The sequence below is a fragment of the Chlorocebus sabaeus genome, chromosome 21, assembly GCF_047675955.1.
Source record: "Chlorocebus sabaeus isolate Y175 chromosome 21, mChlSab1.0.hap1, whole genome shotgun sequence".
In the NCBI taxonomy this organism is placed as follows: domain Eukaryota; kingdom Metazoa; phylum Chordata; class Mammalia; order Primates; family Cercopithecidae; genus Chlorocebus; species Chlorocebus sabaeus.
Window position 1 is genome coordinate 97,946,495 of NC_132924.1, and position 23,930 is coordinate 97,970,424.

Sequence of the window (23,930 nt, forward strand, 5' to 3'; positions counted from 1 at the left end):
ACAAACATTAACTCAAGATGGATTAAGGATTTAAATATAAGACCAAAATTGTAAAAATCCTAGAAGAAAACCTAGGAAATACCCTTCTCAACATTGGCCTTGGCAAATAATTTTTGGCTACGTCCCCAAAAGCAATTGTAACAAAAACAAAAATTGACAAATGAGAACAAACTAAACTAATGAGCTGCATGCAAAAGATACTACCAACAGAGTAACTATACAGCCTACAGAACGTGAGAAAATATTTAGAAACTGTGCATCTGACAAACGTCTGCTATCCAGAATCTATAAGGGAGTTAAATCAACAAGCAAAAGGCAAATAACATTAAAAAGTGGGCAAAGCACAAGAACAGACACTTCTCGAAAGAAGACAAACAAGAAAAAATGTTTATCATCACTATCATCAGACAAATTCAAAAGGAAACCACAACGAGACACCATCTCATATCAGTCAGAATGGCTGTAAAAAAAGTAAAAAAATAACACATGCTGGTGAGGGAGGCTATGGAGCAAAGGAAATGCTTATATACACTGTTGGGAGTTTGAAAATTTCTCAAAGAACTTAAAACAGAGCTACCATTAGACTCAGTAATTTCATTACTGAGTATATACTCAAACGAAAATAAATTGTTCTATCAAAAAAACCCCACATTCATATTTCATCACATCACTAATTCACAATAGCAAAGACATGGAACCAACCCAGGCGCCATCAATGGTGGGTTAAAGAATATGATGTACATACACACCATCTAACACCACGCAGTCATAAAAAGGAATAAAATCATGTCCTTTGCAACAGCAGGGGTGCAGATGGAAGCTATTATCTTAGGAGAATTAACACAGAAACAGAAAGCCAAATAACTCATGCGCTCACTTACAAGTAGGAACTAAACCTTGCGTACTCATAGACATAAAGACGAGAACAATAGACATGGGACTATTAGAGCATACGGAAAGCACTCAGATTCATAAAACAAATTCTTCTTGTTTAATTTTAATTAATTTCAAAGTTTCTGTTTTCTGCCTTAATTTCGTTGTTCACCTGAGAGTTATGCAGGATTAAGTTTTTAAATTCCCATGTTTTTGTGTAGTTTTGCGAGCTCTCCTTGATACTGATTTCTACTTTTATTGCACTATGGTCCAAGAGTGTGCTTGGTATGATTGACTTTTCTGAATTTATCATTTATCCAGACTTACCTCATAACCAAGCATGCAGCTGATCTTATAATATGTTCCAAGTGCAGATGGAAAGAATGTGTATTCTGTGGTTGTTGGGTGGAGTATTTTATAGATGTCCACTAGGTCCAAATGATCTAGTGTCGAGTTTACTTCCAGAATTTGTTAGTTTTCTGCCTAGATATCTAACACTGTCAGTAGGGTGCTGAAGTCTCTCTCCCATTGTCATTGTGTTGCTGTCTATGTCTTTTCTTAGGTAAAGAAGAACTTGTTTTATGAATCTGAGTGCTCCAATGTTGGGTGCATATACATTAGGATAGCTACGTCTTCTTAAATTGAACACTTTTATCATTTTGTAGTGGCCATCTTTGTCCCTCTTAAATTGTTGCTGGTTTAAAGTCTGTTACATCTGACATAAGAGACTCCTGTCTTTTTGTTTGTTTCTGTTGCATGGTACATATTTATCCAATCTTTTTCACTGAACCTGTGGGTGATGTCACATGTGACATGGGTCTCCTGAGGGCAGGAGACAGTTGGGTCTTGTGTTTTTATCCAGCTTGCCCCTCAGTGCCTTTTAAGTGGGTGCATTCAGACTGTTTAAATTCAAGATTAGTACTAATACATGAGATTTTGAATCTGTCATCATGCTGTTAGATGGCCGTTTGTAGACTTGAGTGTGCATTTGCATTATAGTGTCTCTGTGCTACGTGTTCAGTGTGTTTTTATGATAGCAGGTATACTTTTGTTTCCATGTTTAGCACTCCCTTAAGGATCTCTGGTAAGGCTGATCTGGCTGTAACAAATTCCCATTTGCTTGTCTGATAGAGGAATTTCATTTCTCCTTCACTTATGAAGGTTAATTTAGTGGAATACGAAATTCCTAACTGAAATTTCTTTTAAGGATACTGAAAATAGACCCCAAACCTCTTCCGGCCTCTAAGGTTTCTGCTCAGAGTTCCCCTGCCATAATGATGGGATTCTCTTTGTAAATGACCTGACCCTTCTTTCTAACTGCCTATAAGATTTTTTTCTTTCACATTGACCTTGGGGATGGTTGTCTTACTTAGTATCACCAGGGTTGTTCTGTATTTCTTGAATTTTCATGTCAGCCTCTTTAGTGAGATTGGGAAATTTTCAGACTATATCCTCAAATATGTTTTCCAAGTTGTTTACTATCTCTCCTTCTCTCTCAGGAATGCCAGTAAGTTGTAGGTTTGGTCTCTTCAAATACACATCTATTTCTCAGAGGCTTTATTCACTTAAAAAAAAAATCCTGTTTTATTTATTTTTGCCTGACTGAGTTGTTTGGAAGAACTGGTCTTTGAGATCTGAGATTCTTTCCATATCTTGATCTAATATACTGTCAATGCTTCTGACTATATCACGAAATTCTTGTAAATGTTTCAATGTCAGGAAGTTCAGTTTGGTTCTTTCTTAAAATGACTGTTTCGTCTTTCAGGTCTTGTATCATTATACTGAATCCCTTAGATTTCTTGGGTTGGGTTTCAACTTTCTTTGAGTCTTGATGAGCTTCCTTGTCATCCAGATTTTGAATTTTATGCCTGTCATTTCAGCCATTTCAATCTGGCTACGAACTATTGCTGGGGAGCTAGTAGGCTCCCTGGAGGTATGAAGACACTCTGGCTTTTTGATTGTCAGAGTTCTTGCACTGGTTCTTAACTGAAAGAGCTTGTGTATCTGTAACTGTGGCTTGAGTAGAGTATATCCAACTGGTTTCATTTCTGGGTTATTTTAGAGGACCAAGACTCTGTATAGGATCTTTATTTGATTCTTGTCCTGGATTTCATAGGCAACATATGCTGGAAAAATATTTTTGGTCTTGCAATTTGGGATGGAACCCAATACACGGCGCTTAAAAGTAACAGCATACAGCCTCTTATTCAGCTACGCTGCCTTTGTATTTCAGTGAGTTCACAGCACTGGTCTATGTTGGGAAGGAACAGGGATGACCCCTTCACCAAGTCTGCTCTTGGGCCTGAGGGGAGCTCCCATCAGTCCTGGGCCTGAGGAGAGCCCCCACCAATCACTAGCACTGTGCCCATGTCTCCTTTGTTAGGTATTCTGGGTCATGGGTCTTTCTTCCTTGGGCATAGGGCACAGCTGGGAGACAGGCTACTCCCTTCCCAGACCACCTGTGTTGGAAGGGATGCTCCACTTCTGCACTGGCCCCATGAACTCATCACCTTTCTCACTGTTTTGAGAGTGAGGGCTCCTCCCTCACTCACATACCAGCTGCAGATATCAGGTTAGCACTGCCAAGCTGCACGTTGCAGCCCTGGGGCATTGGGACCAGCCTGCAGCTCCATCCTCTGGCCCTTCAGGATCAGGTACCATCTGTGCTGGGGGATTCAAAGTGCTCCGAGACCACCAGTAAAGTATTCAGGCTGGGTCACCAGCAAATCACCCAGGCTGTGTAATGGGGGCTGTGCTGCATACATGATCCTGCAGGAGCAGCCAGGCAGGGACCTTGGGAAGGGCTGGCAGACCTAAAGAACAGACATGTTCCAGTCCCATGGGGAGGTCAACCCTGCTCTCTCTTGGCCCAGCAGTCAGCTTGGGTTAGAGCTACTTGGAAAAAGATGAAGAGCCTTTGGGCATGGACACCAATGGTGACATTCTACTGTAGCTGTCCTATATGTAAAAGCTCCTGAGCTACATATACACAGGCTGCAGCTCTATCTCTGCCTACTTTCCAGGTAGATTCCCCTGCCCTCTGAGTTCAAATGTCCATGGAGATGGTGAGATTTCTTGTAGCTAGGATCCCAGAGGTCAATGGCAAGAGTGGGCTGCCCTGCCATCCCTTCACTCTGCCCTTTTCTAAGAGCCGTTCAAAGCTGGAAACTAGCCCTGGCACATGGTAACCACGCACAGAATTCCCAGCTTCCTTCCCCTTCAGTCTTGGTGTCTGCATTGCCTCTCTATGCAATAAGAGAAACTCTTGTTTTCTCTTCAAAAATCTGGTTTACTGAATATTTTGGTTTCCCTCGGCAGGAAGATAACTTCCTAGCTACCTCTAATTGGCCATCTTATCTAATCATGTGATTTTTATCCTGCATTTCTTAAGGTATCACATTGACTAGCTTTCTGTGTTGAAATATCCTTGCAACACAGTGATATATTTAACTTGGTCATAGTGTATGATCCTTTTAATGTGCTGTTAAATGTGGTTACCTAGTATATTACTGAGGATTTCTGCATCTATTTTTGTAGTCTTTGGTTTTGTTATTATGGTAAAGTCAGTCTTATAAAATGGGTTTGGAGATATTTCATTCTCTTCAATTTTTCTGGAAGAGTTTTAAAGGATTGGCATTAATTCTTCTTTAAATGTTTGGTAGCATTCCTTAGTAAAGCTATCTGGTCCTCAACTTTTCTCTATTTTGGGAGGTGTTTGGATTACTGATTTAATCTCATTACTAGGTACAGGTCTGTTCATTTTTTTAAAATTTTTTCATGACTCAATTGTGGCAGATTTTATATTTCTAGAAAATCATCTATTTCTTCTAGGTTATCCAATTTGTTGGCATATAAATTTTCATAGTAGTCTCTTACGATTTGTATTTCTGTGGCACCAGCTATAAAGTACTCTCATTTCTGATTTAAGTCTTCTCATTTTCTTCTTAGTCTAAGTAAAAGTCTGCCAGTTCTATGTATCTTTTCAAAAAAAATTAACTGAGTTTCACTGATTATTTTCCCTATTGTTACTATTCTCTATTCCATTTACTTCTGTTTTGATCGTTATTATTTTCGCCCTACTTCTCATTTTGGGTTCAGCTTGTTCTTCTTTTTCTAGTTCCTTGAGGTGTAAACCTGTTTGGGATCTTTCTGCTTCTTAAATATATATACTTTTTGCTATAAATCTCCCTGTTAAAACTGCTTTTGCCACACCACATATGTTTGGTATGCTGTATTTTCACTTCTGTCTCAAGATATTTTCTAATTTCCTTTTTGACTTCCTCTTTGGCTCACTGATTGTTCAAGAGTTTACTGTTTAATATCCACACATTTCGAAATTTTACTATTTTCCTCCTGCTATTGATTTCTAGTTTGATTTTACTGAAGTCAGAAAAGATACTTGTTATCTTAAATTTATTCACTTGTTTTGTGACCTAACAAGTTATCTATGCTGGAGAATGTTCCATGTGCACTTGAGAAAAATGTATACTCTGCTCTAGCTGGGTAGAATATTCTGTTAGGTTCATTTGGTCTACAGTGTTATTCAAGTTTTCCGTTTCCTTACTGATCTCTGTCTGGACTGTCTCCCCCATTACCGGAAGTGGTGAAATGAAATCTCCTACTATAACTGTGTTGCTATTTCTCCCTTCACTTCTGAAATGTCTGCTTCATGGATTAAGCGCTCTGATGTTAGCAGCATACATAATTGTTATATTTTCTTGGTGAATTAACCCTTTCATCATTATATGATATTCCAAAACTGCCTGTTGTGACAGTTTTTGACTTAAAATCTCTTTTGTCTGATGTAACTATGGCCACTTCTCTTCTTTCGGTTACCATTTGCAAGAAATATCTTTCTTCATTCCTTCACTTTGACTTAGCCTATGTGTGTCCTTAAATCTAAAGTGAGTTTTTGTAGAAAGCATATAGTTGTATCTTGTTTTTTTTAATGCACTCAACTGCTCTATGATTTTTTTAGTAGGGGATTTAGTTCATTTATAATAATACTAGTTATTGATTAGAAAGGTCTTACGATTGCCATTTAATTCATTGTTTTCTATCTGTCTTGTGACACTTAATTCCCTATTTTCTTCTCTTGCTATCTTCCTTTGTGTTTCATTTTTTTGTAATGACCTGCTTTGATTCCCTTCTTATTTTCTTTTGTGTATCTTTTATAGGTATTTTCTTTGTGGTTACCATGGGGTTTACATAAAGTACCTAATATTTATAGCAATCTACTTTAACCTGACAATTTAACTTTAATTGCATACAAAAACTCTACACTTTTACTTCTACCCCACACACTTTATGTTACTGATGTCATGCTTTTCATCTTTTTATACTATGTATCCATTAACATATTTCTAGAGTTATAGCTCCTTTTATATATTTGCCTTTCAACTTCTATACCAGAATTAAAAGTGATTTATGCATCAGTGTTACAGAATCGCAGTATTCTGCATTTGTTTATATATTTACCTTTACCAGTGAATTTTATACTTTCATATGGTTTCACGTTGCTGTTTGGCATCCTTTGCTTCATTCTTTTTCCTTACTGTTTTTAACTAGACTCTAGAATCTAAAGATCATGTTTATTTTACAAATTAAACTAGCCAAAGAATATGCATCAGTGTTGTTTGGCAATTATAGGTTAAAACTGAGCTTCTATTCTAGGACTTAGGGTACTGATGGAACTGTGTTCCTAAATCAATAATGCATTTCTACTCTATAAAAATTCCACCAGTTTTAATACCTACCAGTTCCTTTGCTTAGATATGGAGGCTTAAAGAACTTCACAACACCGTAGACATTGACAATTGTACCACCCTTAAGTTGATTCAGGGGTGTATATATATAATTTGTTGCTGGAACCTAAAGAAGGAGAAGACAGTGAATACATTTATAGTAAGTATTTACATTGTAGGATCATGTTATAATCATATTAGCAGCAAATCCATACAACTGTATTTTATCCTTTTAAGTGTCTAAAAGAAGCTGTAACCTGAAAAAAAGGCAATGAACACAGCTTAGCTTATCCAACTAGTTTCCCTTAGAACTTTGTTTATAAATGGTACAATTTGCACACTAGCTCATAAAGGCATAACCTATAATCTAATTAAAACATTATACTTCTCCAATACAAAAGTAGCAAACAGTATATACATACAGTCCCTGACTTATGATGGTTCAACTTAAAATCTTCTGACTTTAGAATGGGTCTAGTAGGCTGTTTAATGCATTTTGTATTTATAACATTTATGACTTATGATGGGTTTACTGGATGTAACCTCACTGTAAATCAAGGAGCATCTGTAGTGAAATACCAGAAATACATATCAAAACTGAAGCAATAACAGAAAACAAGAAATACTTTTTTAAAATATGTACATCTTCAATGTAAAAGGTCTAAGAAAAGAGAGTTTTATTAAAGGTAAATGACTAGGCATGAGATATTTTTAGAAGCCCTGAAAAGGTAACCAGAATACTAGTCTTAACAATACAAGTTACATCTCTTGTAAGTTTAGAAAACTTTTTTTTTAAGGACACTCTCAAGGAATCTTTAAGTAATTAAATCATTCTAGCTGTCTTTAAGTTAGTACATCCCCAGCTTATTTGGTCAAGAAACTGTAGCTGGGGGACAAGAAATCAAATTGTTAACAGAGAGCAAATTCTAAAAAATGCAATTTAAGAGATTTTGGTTCTATTTTTTAACTAATATCACTTCAAAACTTGTGGTACAATTTCTCTCTTCCCTTTACCCCCATGCTATTATAGAGATTTTCCACAGGCCTAGATTTTGACTCATAATTCAAGCTAGGTTTTGAGTCATAAATGGTATAAAAAGATTTAAAATGATAATAATGAAACTGTAACCCAAAGAATTAAAACTAATAATGCCTAAATTCTCGGGCTTACAGTATAGTAGATAAGAAATGAAAACTTACTGAAAAGTTGAAATCAGCAACTAACAAAAATTCTTGAGTTTGCAGAGTATCAGATAAGAAAAGAAACAACTCGCTGAGATACTACTGAAACTCCTACTGATTGCTGAGAGCAAGAACAAACTATCTGAAATCAGTTGAAACCAAGATGGCTGACTGGAATTTGAGAACGAGCTTGCTGACATCACAGTATGAATTTCCATCACATTCATCATACTAACTCCACCTGAACTTGCGCATGCAACCCATGCGTTAATGTGAAAAAATAACTGTGCATGCCCGAGGACTTTCCAAACCTCCCCTTTCGTCCTACGAACGACTTACTAATCCGAGTATCTACTCTCTAAAACTCTTCTAATAAAATCACTGACTTAAAGACAGCACAGGGAGACATATTTGAGTTCAGCTCGTGTCTCCTTAGGTGCTGACTGACTTTCAGCTTTTCTTTTCTCAAAAATTCGATTTCACAGTATTGGCTTATAGCACATCAGGTAGTGAGCTCCTTTTGCTCTATAATAATGAGAGCGAAAGATTATTTTTTGAAGTAACTGTGAGTAAGTTGGGAAAGAAAAGGGAAAGTGGTTTACAAGGATATGTTTGCATATTAACAGTGATACTAAAAAAAGCCTTAAAGGGCTTTAGATAGGTGGCCCCAACATCAAATGGAAAAAAAGGACACCTATCACTCTAAGAGTTAAAATTTTTAAACTCAAATTAATTAGTTTTTCCAAGGAGGCTTCTCAGTTTAAACAAAAGAGTAGAATTTGCTAATCTAATCAAACTTCAATATAAAAGCTAGCTAGCTCATCAATGATTAAAAAAAGAATGACAGAATAATGGAATGGAAAGAGAAATAATGGAAGAAAAGCATACTGAACAGTAGGGAGAAAACATGTGCTTAGCGTACACTCAACACTCTATCTTAACATCTCATGGAGAGATGAATGGGAAAGGCCAGCAAAACTCAAGGACACTAACCATTATAATCAACTAAGTAACTGCCATTTGTTAATTCATTACCAATAAATAACTTCTTGTTTGGCTTTCCACATAAATCAGCAAGTATTTATGTGTACAACAGCTAAGATATAATCCTCATTATAAATTCATAAATTGATATTTTTGCTTAATAATTCTCTAATGAGTTAGGTTAATATTCTTACAAGTTTGGTTAACATACCCTTGAGTAAGCTCACACTTGAACAAGGTAATTAAATTTACATGATTCCCAAAAAGCCCTATCTTAGTAGGGAATTGGTCTCCCTTGCTGACACAATAAATTATTGTATTCCATAAAAAAGGACTGTAGAGGGACATCCAAATCAGTTTGAACAAATGTGTTAGCTAGAGAAATAGTGGAGTTAGCTTAAGAGAATGGTAAGCAAAGGCTTTCTGAAGGTGGCAACAAAATCTAAATTTTGAAGGACAAGTAACAAGGAGAAGTGATAGCACATACTAGCAACATGTAATCAGAGGTCTGAAAATAGTTTCACACTGCTGGTGCAAAAGGCACAGGGCTAATATCTAAAACAACAGGCATATAATATTTATGGCATCCTAACAACTCCTAGGTTAATAAAACTATTTAGTACTTACGAAAATACTTGTTGAGGTTTTTTTATTGCTCACTAAATAATCTAGAATAGCACTATCCAAGAGAATCTTCTGTGATAATGAAAATATTCTATATCAATATTGTGGCTATTCAGGAATTTAAATGACTAGTGCAAATCATGAACTGAATTTTTAATAGCCACACACAGCTAACTGCTCAGTATTGCACAGCACAGGCACATGTCCATGAGAAAACCATCGGCTCATGATATACTAAAGATAACCTGATGGCATTATCATTAAGTACATCACTTGATCCACATTTCACACAGACATGAACAATTTTTTTTTTTTTTTTGATAGCTTAAGTGGCAGCCCATTATGGAATCAATCAGTCAAGAAAATGTGAGCACTGGGTTAAATGAGATGCAATTCACACCATAGGCAGAAAGTTAACTAGTGGACAAAAATCAAGCACAGCAGACAATAAAAGCCTAAAGAGAGAAAGACACCTAGCAGCATAATTCAACTCATTCATTCCTTTATAGTCTGTCCTTCTTTCATTCATTCATTGATGGGCCATTTATTATACAGGGCAATAAAAATAAGTGTGAACGAAACACAAATAGCCCCTGCACCAATGGAAGAACAAACCATAAAAGCAGAAAGATGTCTTAGAGTTGTCTTAGAAGGTCTCTTTGAAAAGATATTTAAAGAAAGAACTAATTAAATGAAGTACAGAAGTTGGGAGTGAGATAAGCAACAGTGTTCCAAGCAGAGAAAACACATTCAGTATGTTTGAAAATCCAGGAGGTTTGGATGGCTGGAGTGTACTGGTCAAAGGTAATGACAAGACTAGGTTGAATAAAAATATAGGGGATAGTTTATGTTGGGCCTTCAGATTCCACATAAGTGGGCTAACAAAGCTTTTAAATCCTGAAGACAGTACAAGATCAAATGATTACCCTGAGTCACTTGAAAAGCAAACTTTCTACCACTGAAAAACAAAATATTTTATTTTCTAAATTCTAAAAACACCCTGGCCCTCACAGACTACACATTTAATACTATATCCTCTAAAAAATACACTTTTTTAGGAAAACAAGAAACTCAAAAACAATAACTGTCAGTTTTCTCGATATCAACTGCAAGATCCATACTCAGTTTTAAAATGTGGAAATGTGCCAAATGAGCATCTTTTGATGAGTCAGGAAAATAAAGTCAAATAGATCAATGCCTGATTTAACTTATTGTTCAGAGGCTTTTACTATTCCTGCCTTATTTACAGGTTCACAAATATATCAACTATTTTAAATTAAACAATCTATAACAATTTTGGGAAATACTAATACCAGAGCTACTTCACATTTTTAAAAAAGTACATCAGTTCTTTTACTGGTAACAGTCCCCCCCAAAAAATATTAATTATACTAATACTTAGAATTTAGTATCTGTATTCTATAGACATTGTCAACTAGAAACAGTTCCTGAATTCTGTCCATTTGAAACTAAAGGTTCAAAAACATAAGTAGAACATAAACATTATATTAAACTCTACTAATAAATTATTAATATCTTCTTTCCAGTTTCACTCAGCTACAAGTAGACTATCTGTAAAAATGGGAATGGGAATCTTCCTATTGCTATGAGGAAGCTCTAGCTATACCTATGCTTTAAAATAATGGGAAAAATGGGTAAAAAAAGAGAAATGTATCATAAGAAAATAACTTAAAATTATATAATTTGTTCAATTATATAATTCAGTACAAAACTGTCTGGTTAAATACAAGCTAATGTAAAAAGAAACAAATTTGCCTATGGTTTAAAACAAAAATTTAAGGACCCTCATACAGTAAAAACTTACTTTATTTTTCTTGTGTATGTATAACTTAAACAAAATATCAGCAGATATTATTCCAGACAACAGAATATTCAGATATTGATTACTAGGTAAAATATATCACTCCGATAAAACATTATCAGCTATAAAAAAGTAAAGATGATGTTTTTCCAGTGTACTGATACTGTATCAAAATCAGACCACAAAGTGGACTGAATATACATATACATGTATCTATGTATGTGTGGTATATACGGGTATAGGTGTAATATTCTAAATTAAACTGAATATCATCTTACCAAAGACATTGATTCTGTAGAAAAATCTCTTACAGATTTGACATAAACCTGAAGGAAAAAAAGAAAGAACTTATATACAAAAACTTGTACACAGATAACCTCCAATGTGATTACAGGCTTTTAGTTTTTTAGTAAAAGTACACACTTACTTGTAAAATATTCAAATTCACTAGGATGACATAAAGTTATGGCTTACAAATTAAGAGTGAAATGTGCAAAGTTGTCTAAGCTACAGAAACTTTAAAAAAAGGCAAAGATGTAAGGTCAAATGAAAATGTACTTTATTAAAATATTAGTGTTCTTACAGATTAAATTTGAAGCACAGCAATATTCAGTTCTCAGGATAGAATGTAAAATAATGCAAACTTCTGTCAGTCCAACAGAAGTGGAAAATCAGAGCTGATATTCAAAATTTTTCCTGCATAGAACCCTAGACGTTTTCAGAAAGAAAACAAAAAAAATAAGGAAGTGCTTCAGTGATCACTCTAACTGCAAATTTTACCCATCTCCAGCCTAATTCATTAACTTTAATATCAAGCACAGCCACCGCCAGCACTTATAGTACCTTTGTGCGTACTAGAAAAAGAGGCAGGTGTTGGCCTGCAGGCACTTGGCTTAGCCTAATTCTACCTAGTAATTGTTTAGCCCAATTCTACCTAGAAAATTTTTCTTCTTACTGAAGATTTTATATCTCTCTAAAATGTTTTGACTAAAAAGGCAGTTTTCAAGTGTCTGTGTGGAAAGTAGGGCGTTAAAAGAGGAAAGGAGAGGAAGGCCATCTTCACAATGAATAAAATAGAAGGAAAAAAATCAGTTTTACCTAAAGAGGGGTAGGTGATTAATTTCAAGGGAAATCAGGTAGAGCAAAGTGCCTGATAGTATAATTATAAAGAATAATATCCAGTCTAGAATGTCTGTGCAGTTTTGTAAGTTTCATTATTAAGTATTTATTATTTCACTAAGTATTAATTAATAAGTATTAATAAGTACTTATTTATTAATAAGTAATTATGGAAGTATTATAAAGGAATTCCCTTTTCTATCTAGTCATTCTAAACATAAAACCAAGAAAAAACTTCTATTTTTTAAACTTAAAATATTCAATTAAAATAATTTAGTCAGACCAAGTCGTTTATCTGCAGATTAACAGAAATACTTGCAGTTCCATCACTGTAGCTCATTAAATCTGCAATATAATTAGAGAATAAAAACTACATACTTACATAAACAGTTGATTTGAGGTCTTCAAATGCTTTCAAAAATATGCAAGGTTTATCATCTTTGCCTATAGATGAAGAAGCTAAAAAAACAATAAATCTAGCCACTGCAATGGTGTCCTACACAGGAAAAAGAAAGTTTTTGAATCAATCACCAAAATATCTACAATTTGGAATGTCATATAAATCCTTATTTATATTATTATCTTTAGAACAAAAATTACTTCTATAAAGTAGAAAACTGGTTAACCCAAACTTGTGTAACACTTACTGAATACATGATTTAGACTATCACTTCCTCTAAAACATCTTCAACATCTACAGCTACAATATAGCCACAGATGGTTATAATGTCCCACTTCATGGCACCAGGAAAATGCTAAATTACTAAGAAAGTTTTATGTAGTGAAACTTAGATGTTCCAATAGTATCAAGGATGGAATTTAAATGAAACTAAATCTCAAAGTTGAGAAACCACATTGAGAAAGGCATAACAGTGCAAAAACTCCACATATTACAAAACTAATACATGTGCATACAAATACAGGGCATAGATATAATAAGAAACCTCCATTTATAGACTAATAAGAACAAAGATAGCTTCTTACTACTTAGGTTTGTAACAGCAGTAAGAAGCCATTCTCCATTTATCCCTTCCTCTCTCATTCTTCAAATTTCCTTTTCTTATTTTCCAAATACTAAAACAGAAATACTCAAAGAGTTTTGCCTTGCTGCATACATATTTTTTATTGTCTTATTCCCTTAATTTTAACACCAATACCTTAAGATACACCAAAATGCCTGGGCTTTTGGTCATCTTCCTTCAATAATTTTAAACTCTATCAAGTGGAAGTCTTCTGCATTACCACAGTTTGCTTTGCACATACAAGGGCCTAGTGTCAATTCCCACAATCCTCTATTCAGACTTAATAATTGGACTGAGAGCATATTGAAGATAGCGGTCATTTCTAATTCTGCTCTGTATTTACAGGAGTTGGCACAAAGCAGGCCCTCCCAAAACAAACTGTCTATGAACCAAAGGAAAGACCTTATGTTGCCTTTTTAAAAAATCTCTTGCCCTAACCAGGTATTGTAGCTCTGCAAACTCCTGCCTTTTTTTCTTCACATGAGATTGCAAACATAACTGTATGTATGCTGATAATGCCAAATTACCACAACTCTTCATAGTTAAGTGGGAGAAAATTTTTCTTCTTACTGAAGATTTTATATCTCTCTAAAACGTTTTATGCAGTTTAAAAAATAAAATGAACACGCTTCTGGAATTAAAATAACAAATGAGTTACCTTTTTTCAGTTTTACAAACTGAAAAATACACTCCACTTTCAAGTGACCTCAAACCAATACATTCTGATTAAATGAAAACTTAAGATTTTAGTCAAATATTTAAAATTGTTTCTCAAACTAACACAGAAGATAAATAGAAGTAGCGAAGCCAACAGTTTATCAGTTCTAAATTATCCAAGCAGAAAAAAAACCTACCTCTTGTTATTCTGTGTTCCACTTAAAAATGTTTTCAAAAGTAAATACTATACACCAAATGCAAATGTTTGAGTACAGATGACCATTTTCTTTCTATTTTCCTGCAGAATCTAAACTTTTTAAAAAGACTGAGTATGTATTTCTTTTATCATGAAGAAAAATTTTAAAAAGAATAAATGACTAAAAGCTGGACATCAGCATTCATAAGAAAAATGTTTCTGAAGTTAACAGTAGCTACACACAATTCAGTAAAAAGTTACAACCCTTCCTCTGGCATACATTCAACAGCATAGAAAAAATAGTCACAGCTTTTTAAAAAAAAATAAAATGTGTTTATTATATTCGTAAATGTGGATTTATATTTGAATATACATATAAAAACTGCACTGAAGGCCCTCAGTGATCTCATTCCAACCAAGTCTTCCTGTTTTATTTCTACATACTTCCCATTCAATATTAGACAAATTGGATCCTCTTAAAAGTATAGTGCTTTTCCATATATATTCTTTACGTACTTTGAGCCACTGCTACAAATAAAAAACATGTTTCCCATTTGTACATATCTAACCTTATCCATATTTCAAAGTTTAGCCTTCTTCCTGGTAGAATCTATAACGGATTCTCTCTCAAAAACAAGTAATTCTACCTTCCTCTAAACTCTCCTACATAGCATTTTAGCATTTTTCTCTTTGTGTGTTATTTACAAACTTTTCTTAACGCCTTTAAAGCCCTTAAAGTCCCGTAAGTTCCTTGGACTAAAAATAATGGAGATCATTCCAAGATGGCCGAATAGGCACAGCTTCAGTCTACAGCTCCCAGCGTGAGTCACGCAGAAGACAGGTGATTTCTGCATTTCCAACTGAGGTACTGGGTTCATCTCACTAGAATTTGTCAGAGAGTGGTTGCGGCCCACAGAGTGTGAGGCGAAGCAGGCATTGCCTCACTGGGGAAGCAAAGGGGTGGGGGAATTCCCTTTCCTGGCCAAGGAAAGCCATGAAACGTGGTACCTGGAAAATCGGGACACTCCTGCCATAATACTGTGCTTTTCCAATGGTCTTAGCAAACGGCACACCAGGGGATTATATCCTATGCCTGGCTCATCAGGTCCTACGCCCACAGAGCCTTGCTCACTGCTAGCACAGCAGATCGAACTGCGAGGCTGCAGCCACGCTGCAGCGAGGCTTGGGGAGGGGCATCCACCATTGCTGAGGCTTGACTAGGTAAACAAAGCGGCTGGGAAGCTCGAACTGGGTGGAGCCCACTGCAGTTCAACCAGGCCTGCCTGCCTCTGTAGATTCCACCTCTGATGGCAGGGCATAGCTGAATAAAAGGCAGCAGGAACTTCTGCAGACTTAAACGTCCCTGTCTGACAGCTCTGAAGAGAGCACTGATTCTCCCAGTATGGAGTTTGAGATCTGAGAACGGACAGATTGCCTCCTCAGGTGGGTCCCTAACCCCCGAGTAGCCTAACTGGGAGATACTTCGAAGTAGGGGCTGACTGACACCTCATACAGCCGGGTGCCCCTCTGAGACGAAGCTTCTAGAGGAAGGCTCAGGCGGCAACATTTGCTTTTCTGAAATATTTGCTGTTCTGCAGCCTCTGCTGGTGATACCCAGGCAAACAGGGTCTGGAGTGGATCTCCAGTCAACTCCAATAGACCTGTAGTTGAGGGTCCTGACTGTAAGAAGGAAAACTAACAAACAGAAAGGAATAGCATCAACATCAACAAAAAGGACCTTCACGCCAAAACCCCATCTGAAGGTCACCATTATCAAAGACCAAAGGTAGATAAAACCTCAAAGATGGGGAGAAACCAGAGCAGAAAAGCTGAAAAGTCTAAAAATCAAAGCGCCTCTTCTCCTCCAAAGGATCGCAGCTTCTCGCCAGTGATGGAACAAAGCTGGATAGAGAATGACTTTGACAAGTTGGCAGAAGTAGGCTTCAGAAGATCAGTAATAAAAAACTTCTCCAAGTTACAGGCGGATATTTGAACCCACGCAAATAAGCTAAAAGCCTTGAAAAGATTAGACAAATGGCTAACTAGAATAAACAGTGTAGAGAAGAACTTAAATGACCTGATGGAGTTGAAAACAATGGCACAAGAACTACGTGATGCATGCATAAGCTTCAGTAGGCGATTGGATCAAGTGGAAAAAAGGGTATCAGTGACTGAAGATCAAATGAATGAAATGAAGTAAGAAGAGAAGTTTAGAGAAAAAAAGAGTAAAAAAAAAATGAACAAAGTTTCCAAGAAATATGGGACTATGTGAAAAGACCAAATCTACATTTGATTAGTGTACCTAAAAGTGATATGGGGATAATAGAACCAAACTGGAAAACACTCTCCAGGATATTATCCAGGAGAACTTCCACAACGTAGCAAGGTAGGCCAACATTCAAATTCAGGAAATACAAATGCCACAAAGATACTCTTTGAGAAGAGCAACCTCAACACACATAATTGTCAGATTCACCAAGGTTGAAATGAAGGAAAAAATGTTAACGGCAGCCAGAAAAAAAGGTCGGGTTACCCACAAAGGGAAGCCGATCAGACTAACAGTGGATCTCTCAGCAGAAACTCTACAAGCCAGAAGAGAGTGGGGTTCAATATTCAACATTCTTAAAGAAAAGCATTTTCAACCCAGAATTTCATATCCAGCCAAACTAAGCTTCTTAAGTGAAGGAGAAATAAAATCCTTTACAGACAAGCAAATGCTGAGAGATTTCGATACCACCAGGCCTGCCTTACAAGAGGTCCTGAAGGAAACACTAAACATGGAAAGGAACAACCGGTACCAGCCACAGCAAAAACATGCCAAATTGTAAAGTCCATTGATGCTAGGAAGAAACTGCATCAACTAACGAGCAAAATAACCAGCTAACATCATAATGGCAGGATCAAATTCACACATAACAATATTAACCTTAAATGTAAATGGGATAAATGCCTCAATTAAAAGACACAGACTGGCAAATTGGATAAACAGTCAAGACCCCTCAGTGTGCTGTGTTTAGGAGACCCATCTCATGTGCAGAGACACACATAGGCTCAAAATAAAGGGGTGGAGGAAGATCTACCAAGCAAATAGAAAATAAAAAAAAAAAAGGCAGGCGTTGCAATCCTTGTCTCTGACAAAACAGGCTTTAAACCAACAAAGATCAAGAGAGACAAAGAAGGCCATTACATAATGGTAAAGGGATCAATTCGACAAGAAGAGCTAACTATCCTAAATATATATGCACCCAATACAGGAACACCCAGATTCATAAAGCAAGTCCTTAGAGACCTATAAAGGGACTTAGACTCCCACACAATAATAATGGGAGACTTTAACACCCCACTGTCAACATTAGACAGATCAATGAGACAGGAAGTTAACAAGGATATCCAGGACTTGAACTCAGCTCTGCACCAAGTGGACTTAATAGATATCAACGGAACTCTCCTCCCCAAATCAACAGAATATACATTCAATATCCCTGATGAACATCAGTACAAAAATCCTCAATAAAATACTGGCAAACCGAATCCAGCAGCACATCAAAAAGCTTATCCAACACAATCAAGTTGGCTTCATCCCTGAGATGCAAGGCTGATTCAACATACACAAATCAATAAACATAATCCATCATATAAAAAGAACCAAAGACCACAATCCCATGAGTATCTCAATAAATGCAGAAAAGGCCTTTGACAAAATTCAACACCCCTTCATGCTAAAAACTCTCGATAAACTAGGTAGGTATCAATGGGGCGTATCTCAAAATAATAAGAGCTATTTATGACAAACCCACAAGCAATATCATACTGAATGGGCAAAAACTGGAAGCATTCTTTTTGAAAACTGGCACAAGACAGGGATGCCCTCTCTCACCACTCCTATTCAATAACTGGCAGTTCTGGCCAGGGCAATCAGACAAGAGAAAGAAATAAAGGGTATTCAATCAGGAAAAGAAGAAGTTAAATTGTCCCTGTTTGCAGATGACGTGATTGCATGTTTAAAAACTCCATTGTCTCAGCCGCAAATCTCCTTAAGCTGATAAGCAACTTCAGCAAAGTCTCAGGATACAAAATCAATGTGCAAAAATCATAAGCATTCCTATATACCAATAATAGACAAACAGAGAGCCAAATCATGAGTGAACTCTCATTCACAATTGCTACAAAGAGAATAAAATACCTAAGAATCCAACTTACAAGGGATGTAAAGGACCTCTTCAAGGAGAACTACAAACCACGGCTCAACGAAATAAAAGAGGACACAAATGGAAGAACATTCCATGCTCATGAATAGGAAGAATCAGTATCATGAAAATGGCCATACTGCCCAACGTAATTTATAGATTCAATGCCATCTCCATCAAGCTAACCAATGACTTTCTTCACATAACTGGAAAAAAATACTTTAAATTTCATATGGAACCAAAAAAGAGCCCTCATTGCCAAGACAATCTTAGGCAAAAAGAACAAAACTGGAGGCATCACGCTACCTGACTTCAAGCTATACTACAAGGCTACAGTAACCAAAATAGCATGGTACTGGTACCAAAACAGAGATATAGGCCAATGGAACAGAACAGAGTCCTCAGAAATAATACCACACATCTACAACCATTTGATCTTTGACAAACCTGACAATAACAACAAATGAGGAAAGTACTCCCTATTTAATAAATGGTGGTAGGAAAACTGACTAGCTATATGTAGAAAGCTGAAACTGGATTCCTTCCTTAGACTTTATACAAAAATTAATTCAAGATGGATTAGAGACTTAAATCCTAGACCTAAAACCATAAAAACCCTAGAAGAAAACCTAGACAATACCATTCAGGACATGGGCATGGGCAAAGACTTCATGTCTAAAAACATCAAAAGCAATGGCAACAAAAGCCAAAATTGACAAATGGGATCTAATTAAACTAAGGAGCTTCTGCACAGCAAAAGAAACTACTATCAGAGTGAACAGGCAACCTACAGAATAGGAGAAAATTTTTGTAATCTACTCATCTGACAAAGGACTAATATCCAGAATCTACAAGGAACTTAAACAAATTTACAACAAAAAAATCAAACCACCCCATCAAAAAGTGGGCAAAGGATATGAACAGACACTTCTCAAAAGAAGACATTTATGCAGCCAACAGACACGTGAAAAAATGCTCATCATCACTGGCCATCAGAGAAATGCAAATCAAAACCACAATGAGATACCATCTCACACCAGTTAGAACAGCGATCATTAAAAAGTCAGGAAACAACAGGTGCTGGAGAGGATGTGGAAATAGGAACACTTTTACACTGTTGGTGGGACTGTAAACTAGTTCAACCATTGTGGAAGACCGTGTGGCAATTCCTCAAAGATCTAGAACTAGAAACACCATTTCACCCAGTGATCCCATTACTGGGTATACACCCAAAGGATTATAAATCATGCTACTGTAAAGACACATGCACACATGTGTTTATTGTGGCACTGTTCACCATAGCAAAGACTCGGAACCAACCCAACTGTCCATCAGTGATAGACTGGATTAAGAAAATATGGCACATATACACCATGGAATACTATGCAGCCATAAAAAAGGATGAGTTCATGTCCTTTGTAGGGACATGGATGAAGCTGGAAACCATCATTCTGAGGAAACTATTGCAAGGACAGAAAACCAAACACCGCATGTTCTCACTCATAGGTGGGAATTGAACAATAAGAACACTTGGACACAAGAAGGGGAACATCACACACACGGGCCTGTCATGGGGTGGGGGTCGGGGGAGGGACAGCATTAGGAGATACAACTAATGTAAATGACAAGTTAATGGTTGTAGCACACCAACATGGCACATGTATACATATGTAACAAATCTGTACGTTGTGCACATGTACCCTAGAACTCAAAAGTATAATAAAAAATAAAAATAAAATAATGTCTTATTCATGTGTATATTTCATATAAATGTCTGCCAGAGGCTTCTGTTCATAGTGCTCAACAAATATCTGGTGAATGAATGAATTAACACAACAAAGACTGAAGCACAGAACTAAACAAAGAGGGAAAAAATAAATGGCTCTTAGGATCCCGTTTCCATGAATTTATAAATCATAATGGCTTTTAAACTAATTCAAGTACACAGAGTATAAGAAAGATAAATAAATAACAGGTAATATTAGTTTGTATAAACACTCATTAGATCGAATTAAAAATGAGATTTTATATGGGGTGTTCTAAGCTTCTGAGAAGAGTATACTGAAGCCATTCAAACAAGAATTGGCATTACCTAGTTCTGTAGTTCTGTGCCAAGAGTATACTCTGACATACCACAGTAGATGTTTAACTCAATTGGGTGAAAAAAGTTAAGAGGTCAGCCTGGAGAAAAAAATACTACGCTACAAAAAGTAAGAAGCATATACATGCATATACATGTTATAAAACTAAAAACACATTTGGAATCACTGAAATCTTTAAACTAATTTAAGATACTTAAATATTAGCAAGGGGTAATTTCCCTTTTGTGTCTGTACTACTTACTCTGTCACACTGCCTTACAAAGAGTGAGCCCCCTTGTCATTAAACAATTCCCTGTTTAGTATAGCCAAATAGAATATTTACTGCAAACCAGTCTCAGAGAAGAAAAATGAAGTCAGTAAAGGGTCTTCTTAACAATAAGAAGTGTTCTTCAGAAAATCAACAATTAACTGCTCCACCCCCCATAGAATTAAGGTCACATACTGTATGATTCTACCTAAAACATCGGAGGTTGCCAGAAGTTAGGGAAAGGGAGGGATGAATAGGCAGAGCACGGAGGATTTATAGGGCAGTGGAAAATACTCTATAAGGTACTATAATAGTAGATATATGTCAAAGTACATTTTTCAAAATTCATAGAAGGTACAACACCAAGAGTAAACCCTAATGTAAACCATGGACTCTGAGTGATAATGATGTCATTGCAGGTTCACCAACTGTGATACCACTCTGGTGAGGGAACGTTGATAGCAGAAGTGGCTATGCATAACTGCAGGTAGAGAATGTGAGGGAAATCTCTCTACTTTTCTCTCAATTGTGCTGTGAACCTAAAACTTTTTATGTAAAGTATTTTTTTAAAAAACCAAAGCTTTAAAAATGTATTTTAAAAAATATATCAGATTATTTGCATATTAACAAATATGGTTTTTATATGTTAGTACCTCCTAATAAACAGTCAGTGGTGAAATAAGCAAATCAACCAGCAAATAATAGCATAAATTACAAGACTCGTGTATTAGTTTGCTAATTTTTAACAAATAATACATCAGAAATTCTCAAGTCATTACACTTAGTGGGCAGGAAAAGGGCACTGAAAACATAAAATGACTGATAATTCAAAGTGAAAAACACTTACTTGACTTTAACAAGCATTAAATAATTTTTCTACATTGACCTTACAAATCTTATTAGGTTATCATATTTTAAAACACTGTTGAAGAATAAGGGTACAGGCAGAAACCAGGGACCTAAAGGCATTGATAGTGTAGTGATTAACAGAAAATGTTTCTCTATAAAAACGTATTTTCTGAGTAATTGCATGTATTGGGTTGAGTAATACCAAGGTCATAATTGGAAGTAATGTAGGTGAATAATATTAGCATTAAAAACTAAACTTCTTAAATTGCCTACAAATCACTGTATGATTTGACCCCTACCCACCTCAGCAGTCACATATTGTGTGATTCACCCTGTATTCTGTCTTCTCAAAATTTATTAAATATTCCAGGACGCTTGCTCAAGGCCTCTGTATATGCTATTCTCTCCTTGCAATCTACAACCCAAGTACCCTGTGATCATTTTTCCATTACTCTTCTCGTTCTACTATTCAATATTCATAGTTACATATCATATCTGGATAAAATAATTATGTAATAATTGTTTAATTCTCCTCCATGGGACACTATGCTCTATGAGGGCAAGGTCCATGACTGTCTTATTCACTGCTATATCTCTAACATCTATCATAGAATACAAAAGCATTTAACAAATGTTTGGACAACTAAATAATCAAAGATATTAATATTCATACATATGTAGACAGTATACCTTCACGAATCTTAAAATAAAATAAACTGTACAACTACTACAAAACTTACTTCATAGACTCTTAGCATTTTAGAACTTAAAATGATCTTAGAGATCATGTAATCAAACATCTTCATTTTTCAGATAAGAAAATAAGGGCCAGAGAGAATAAATAAATGGTCTAAGGTCACATACAGTTAATTACCTATGAACCAAGATGAGAATCCAAATCTCCTGACTTTCAAGACAGGCACCACTCAAATTCCTCTTTCAGAACTAACTCTAACAGGGATACAGGGAGAAAAAAGATATTAATAAATGTCTTTATTTTTGACAGTTTTGTGGTATTTTTTTTTAACTTTCAGAATACTTTGGAAAAGTCTTTCCTCATATTTTAAGTCCACATATTAAATGTTAAAACTGACTTTAAAATATGAAAACTAAAACAAAAACTGTCTCATACAGAGGAAGACTTAATTACAGCATGAGTATTTCTGCAAAATATATCACATTAGTCTACCAAAGCAAAGATTAAAATCTTGTTAAAATTCATTTTAGTGTTTTAGGATTACTGTATTCAAATACAACGTTACCCTTAAGGGAACAAGCAAATGGCAAAGAAGAAGGTTTAAGAATCAAATTGGAGAAAACTCATTCCTTTAAGCAAAAAGTTTTACCTTTGGGTTGGAACAATCTTCAATCTTGATACTATAATAAATGGGTATATTAGACCCTCAAATAATCAGCATTTCTGGGTTTAAAATCCAGAAATAATTTAAAGTAAATGTGACCTCAGTCTTTACATCATTTTAAAAGCAAGAAACCTTGACTTATCATTATTAACAACCTGTCATCTGACAGGTACTAATTAACTAGTGTAGTTCTATTCTATTTTAATGAATACCTATTTAAAATGTATTTCAATAGCAGAAAACACTTTACATGTCAGGCAAAATACAAACACCTAATGTAATGTACATATTCTGTAGGTGTACTATACATGTTTTGTTAATTCATATCATAACCCTTTTATACTATTTCTCAAATAAACATTTAATAAATGTAAAAATCTTAAAGGATAAAGGTGAAATATATTTAAAATATAAACAAATTGATCTCTGATATTCAATAGCATGTACTTATTTTTAAAACACAGCTCTAAAATATCCAAGATATATTAGGTAAAAATAAAGCAACTTGCAAAACACAGTTACTTGGTGAAAAATATGCACATACAGGCTTATCCATGCCCACACACACACACAAAGGCAAGTGCACATATATATACACACATACATAAAACCTGGAAGGGTACCAAAAAAAGCATAGCAGTGATTTTTACCTGAAGAATGGGACTGGGAAATGGCAGGGGATTCAGTGGGAATGAGGGAACTTTTGCTTTTCAGTTTATAGCCTGCCATACTGTCTAAATGTTTTAAAATCATGACTACACAAAAACAACAAAATCTTCTCAGACAAATATTCGTAAGATTGTCAAGTCCATAATACCACCATGAGGTAAGAAAAAAAGGTGTGGAGATAGAGTGGTTTCTCTACTTATTCTAAGCCCTATAACAAATGTTAGCCTTAGAGGGTTATCTTCATAATAAAAGTGCCAATCACCATCATCACAGAGGGTTAACAGTTAAATGA

At 35.6% G+C, this 23,930-nt stretch overlaps 1 protein-coding gene across 8 annotated transcripts in view; it reads right to left on the minus strand.

Moving 5' to 3' along the window:
- Window positions 1-23,930, minus strand: part of POT1 (protection of telomeres 1) — a 121,512-nt gene that overhangs the window by 77,405 nt on the left and 20,177 nt on the right. For 6 of the 8 annotated variants that reach the window (XM_007982797.3, XM_007982800.3, XM_007982796.3 and 3 more), the window contains 3 exons: window positions 12,731-12,844; window positions 11,508-11,555; window positions 6,630-6,744 (listed from right to left, as the gene is read on the minus strand). The exons of 1 other annotated variant lie outside the window; for it this stretch is intronic. In XM_007982797.3, coding sequence (XP_007980988.2) covers window positions 6,630-6,744; window positions 11,508-11,516 — 124 coding nt within the window. In that variant the 5' untranslated portion in view covers window positions 11,517-11,555; window positions 12,731-12,844. Of the gene's footprint in view, window positions 1-6,629; window positions 6,745-11,507; window positions 11,556-12,730; window positions 12,845-22,482; window positions 22,560-23,930 lie in introns of all 8 variants that reach the window. One more of the 8 variants, XM_038004420.2, reaches the window with a different exon arrangement.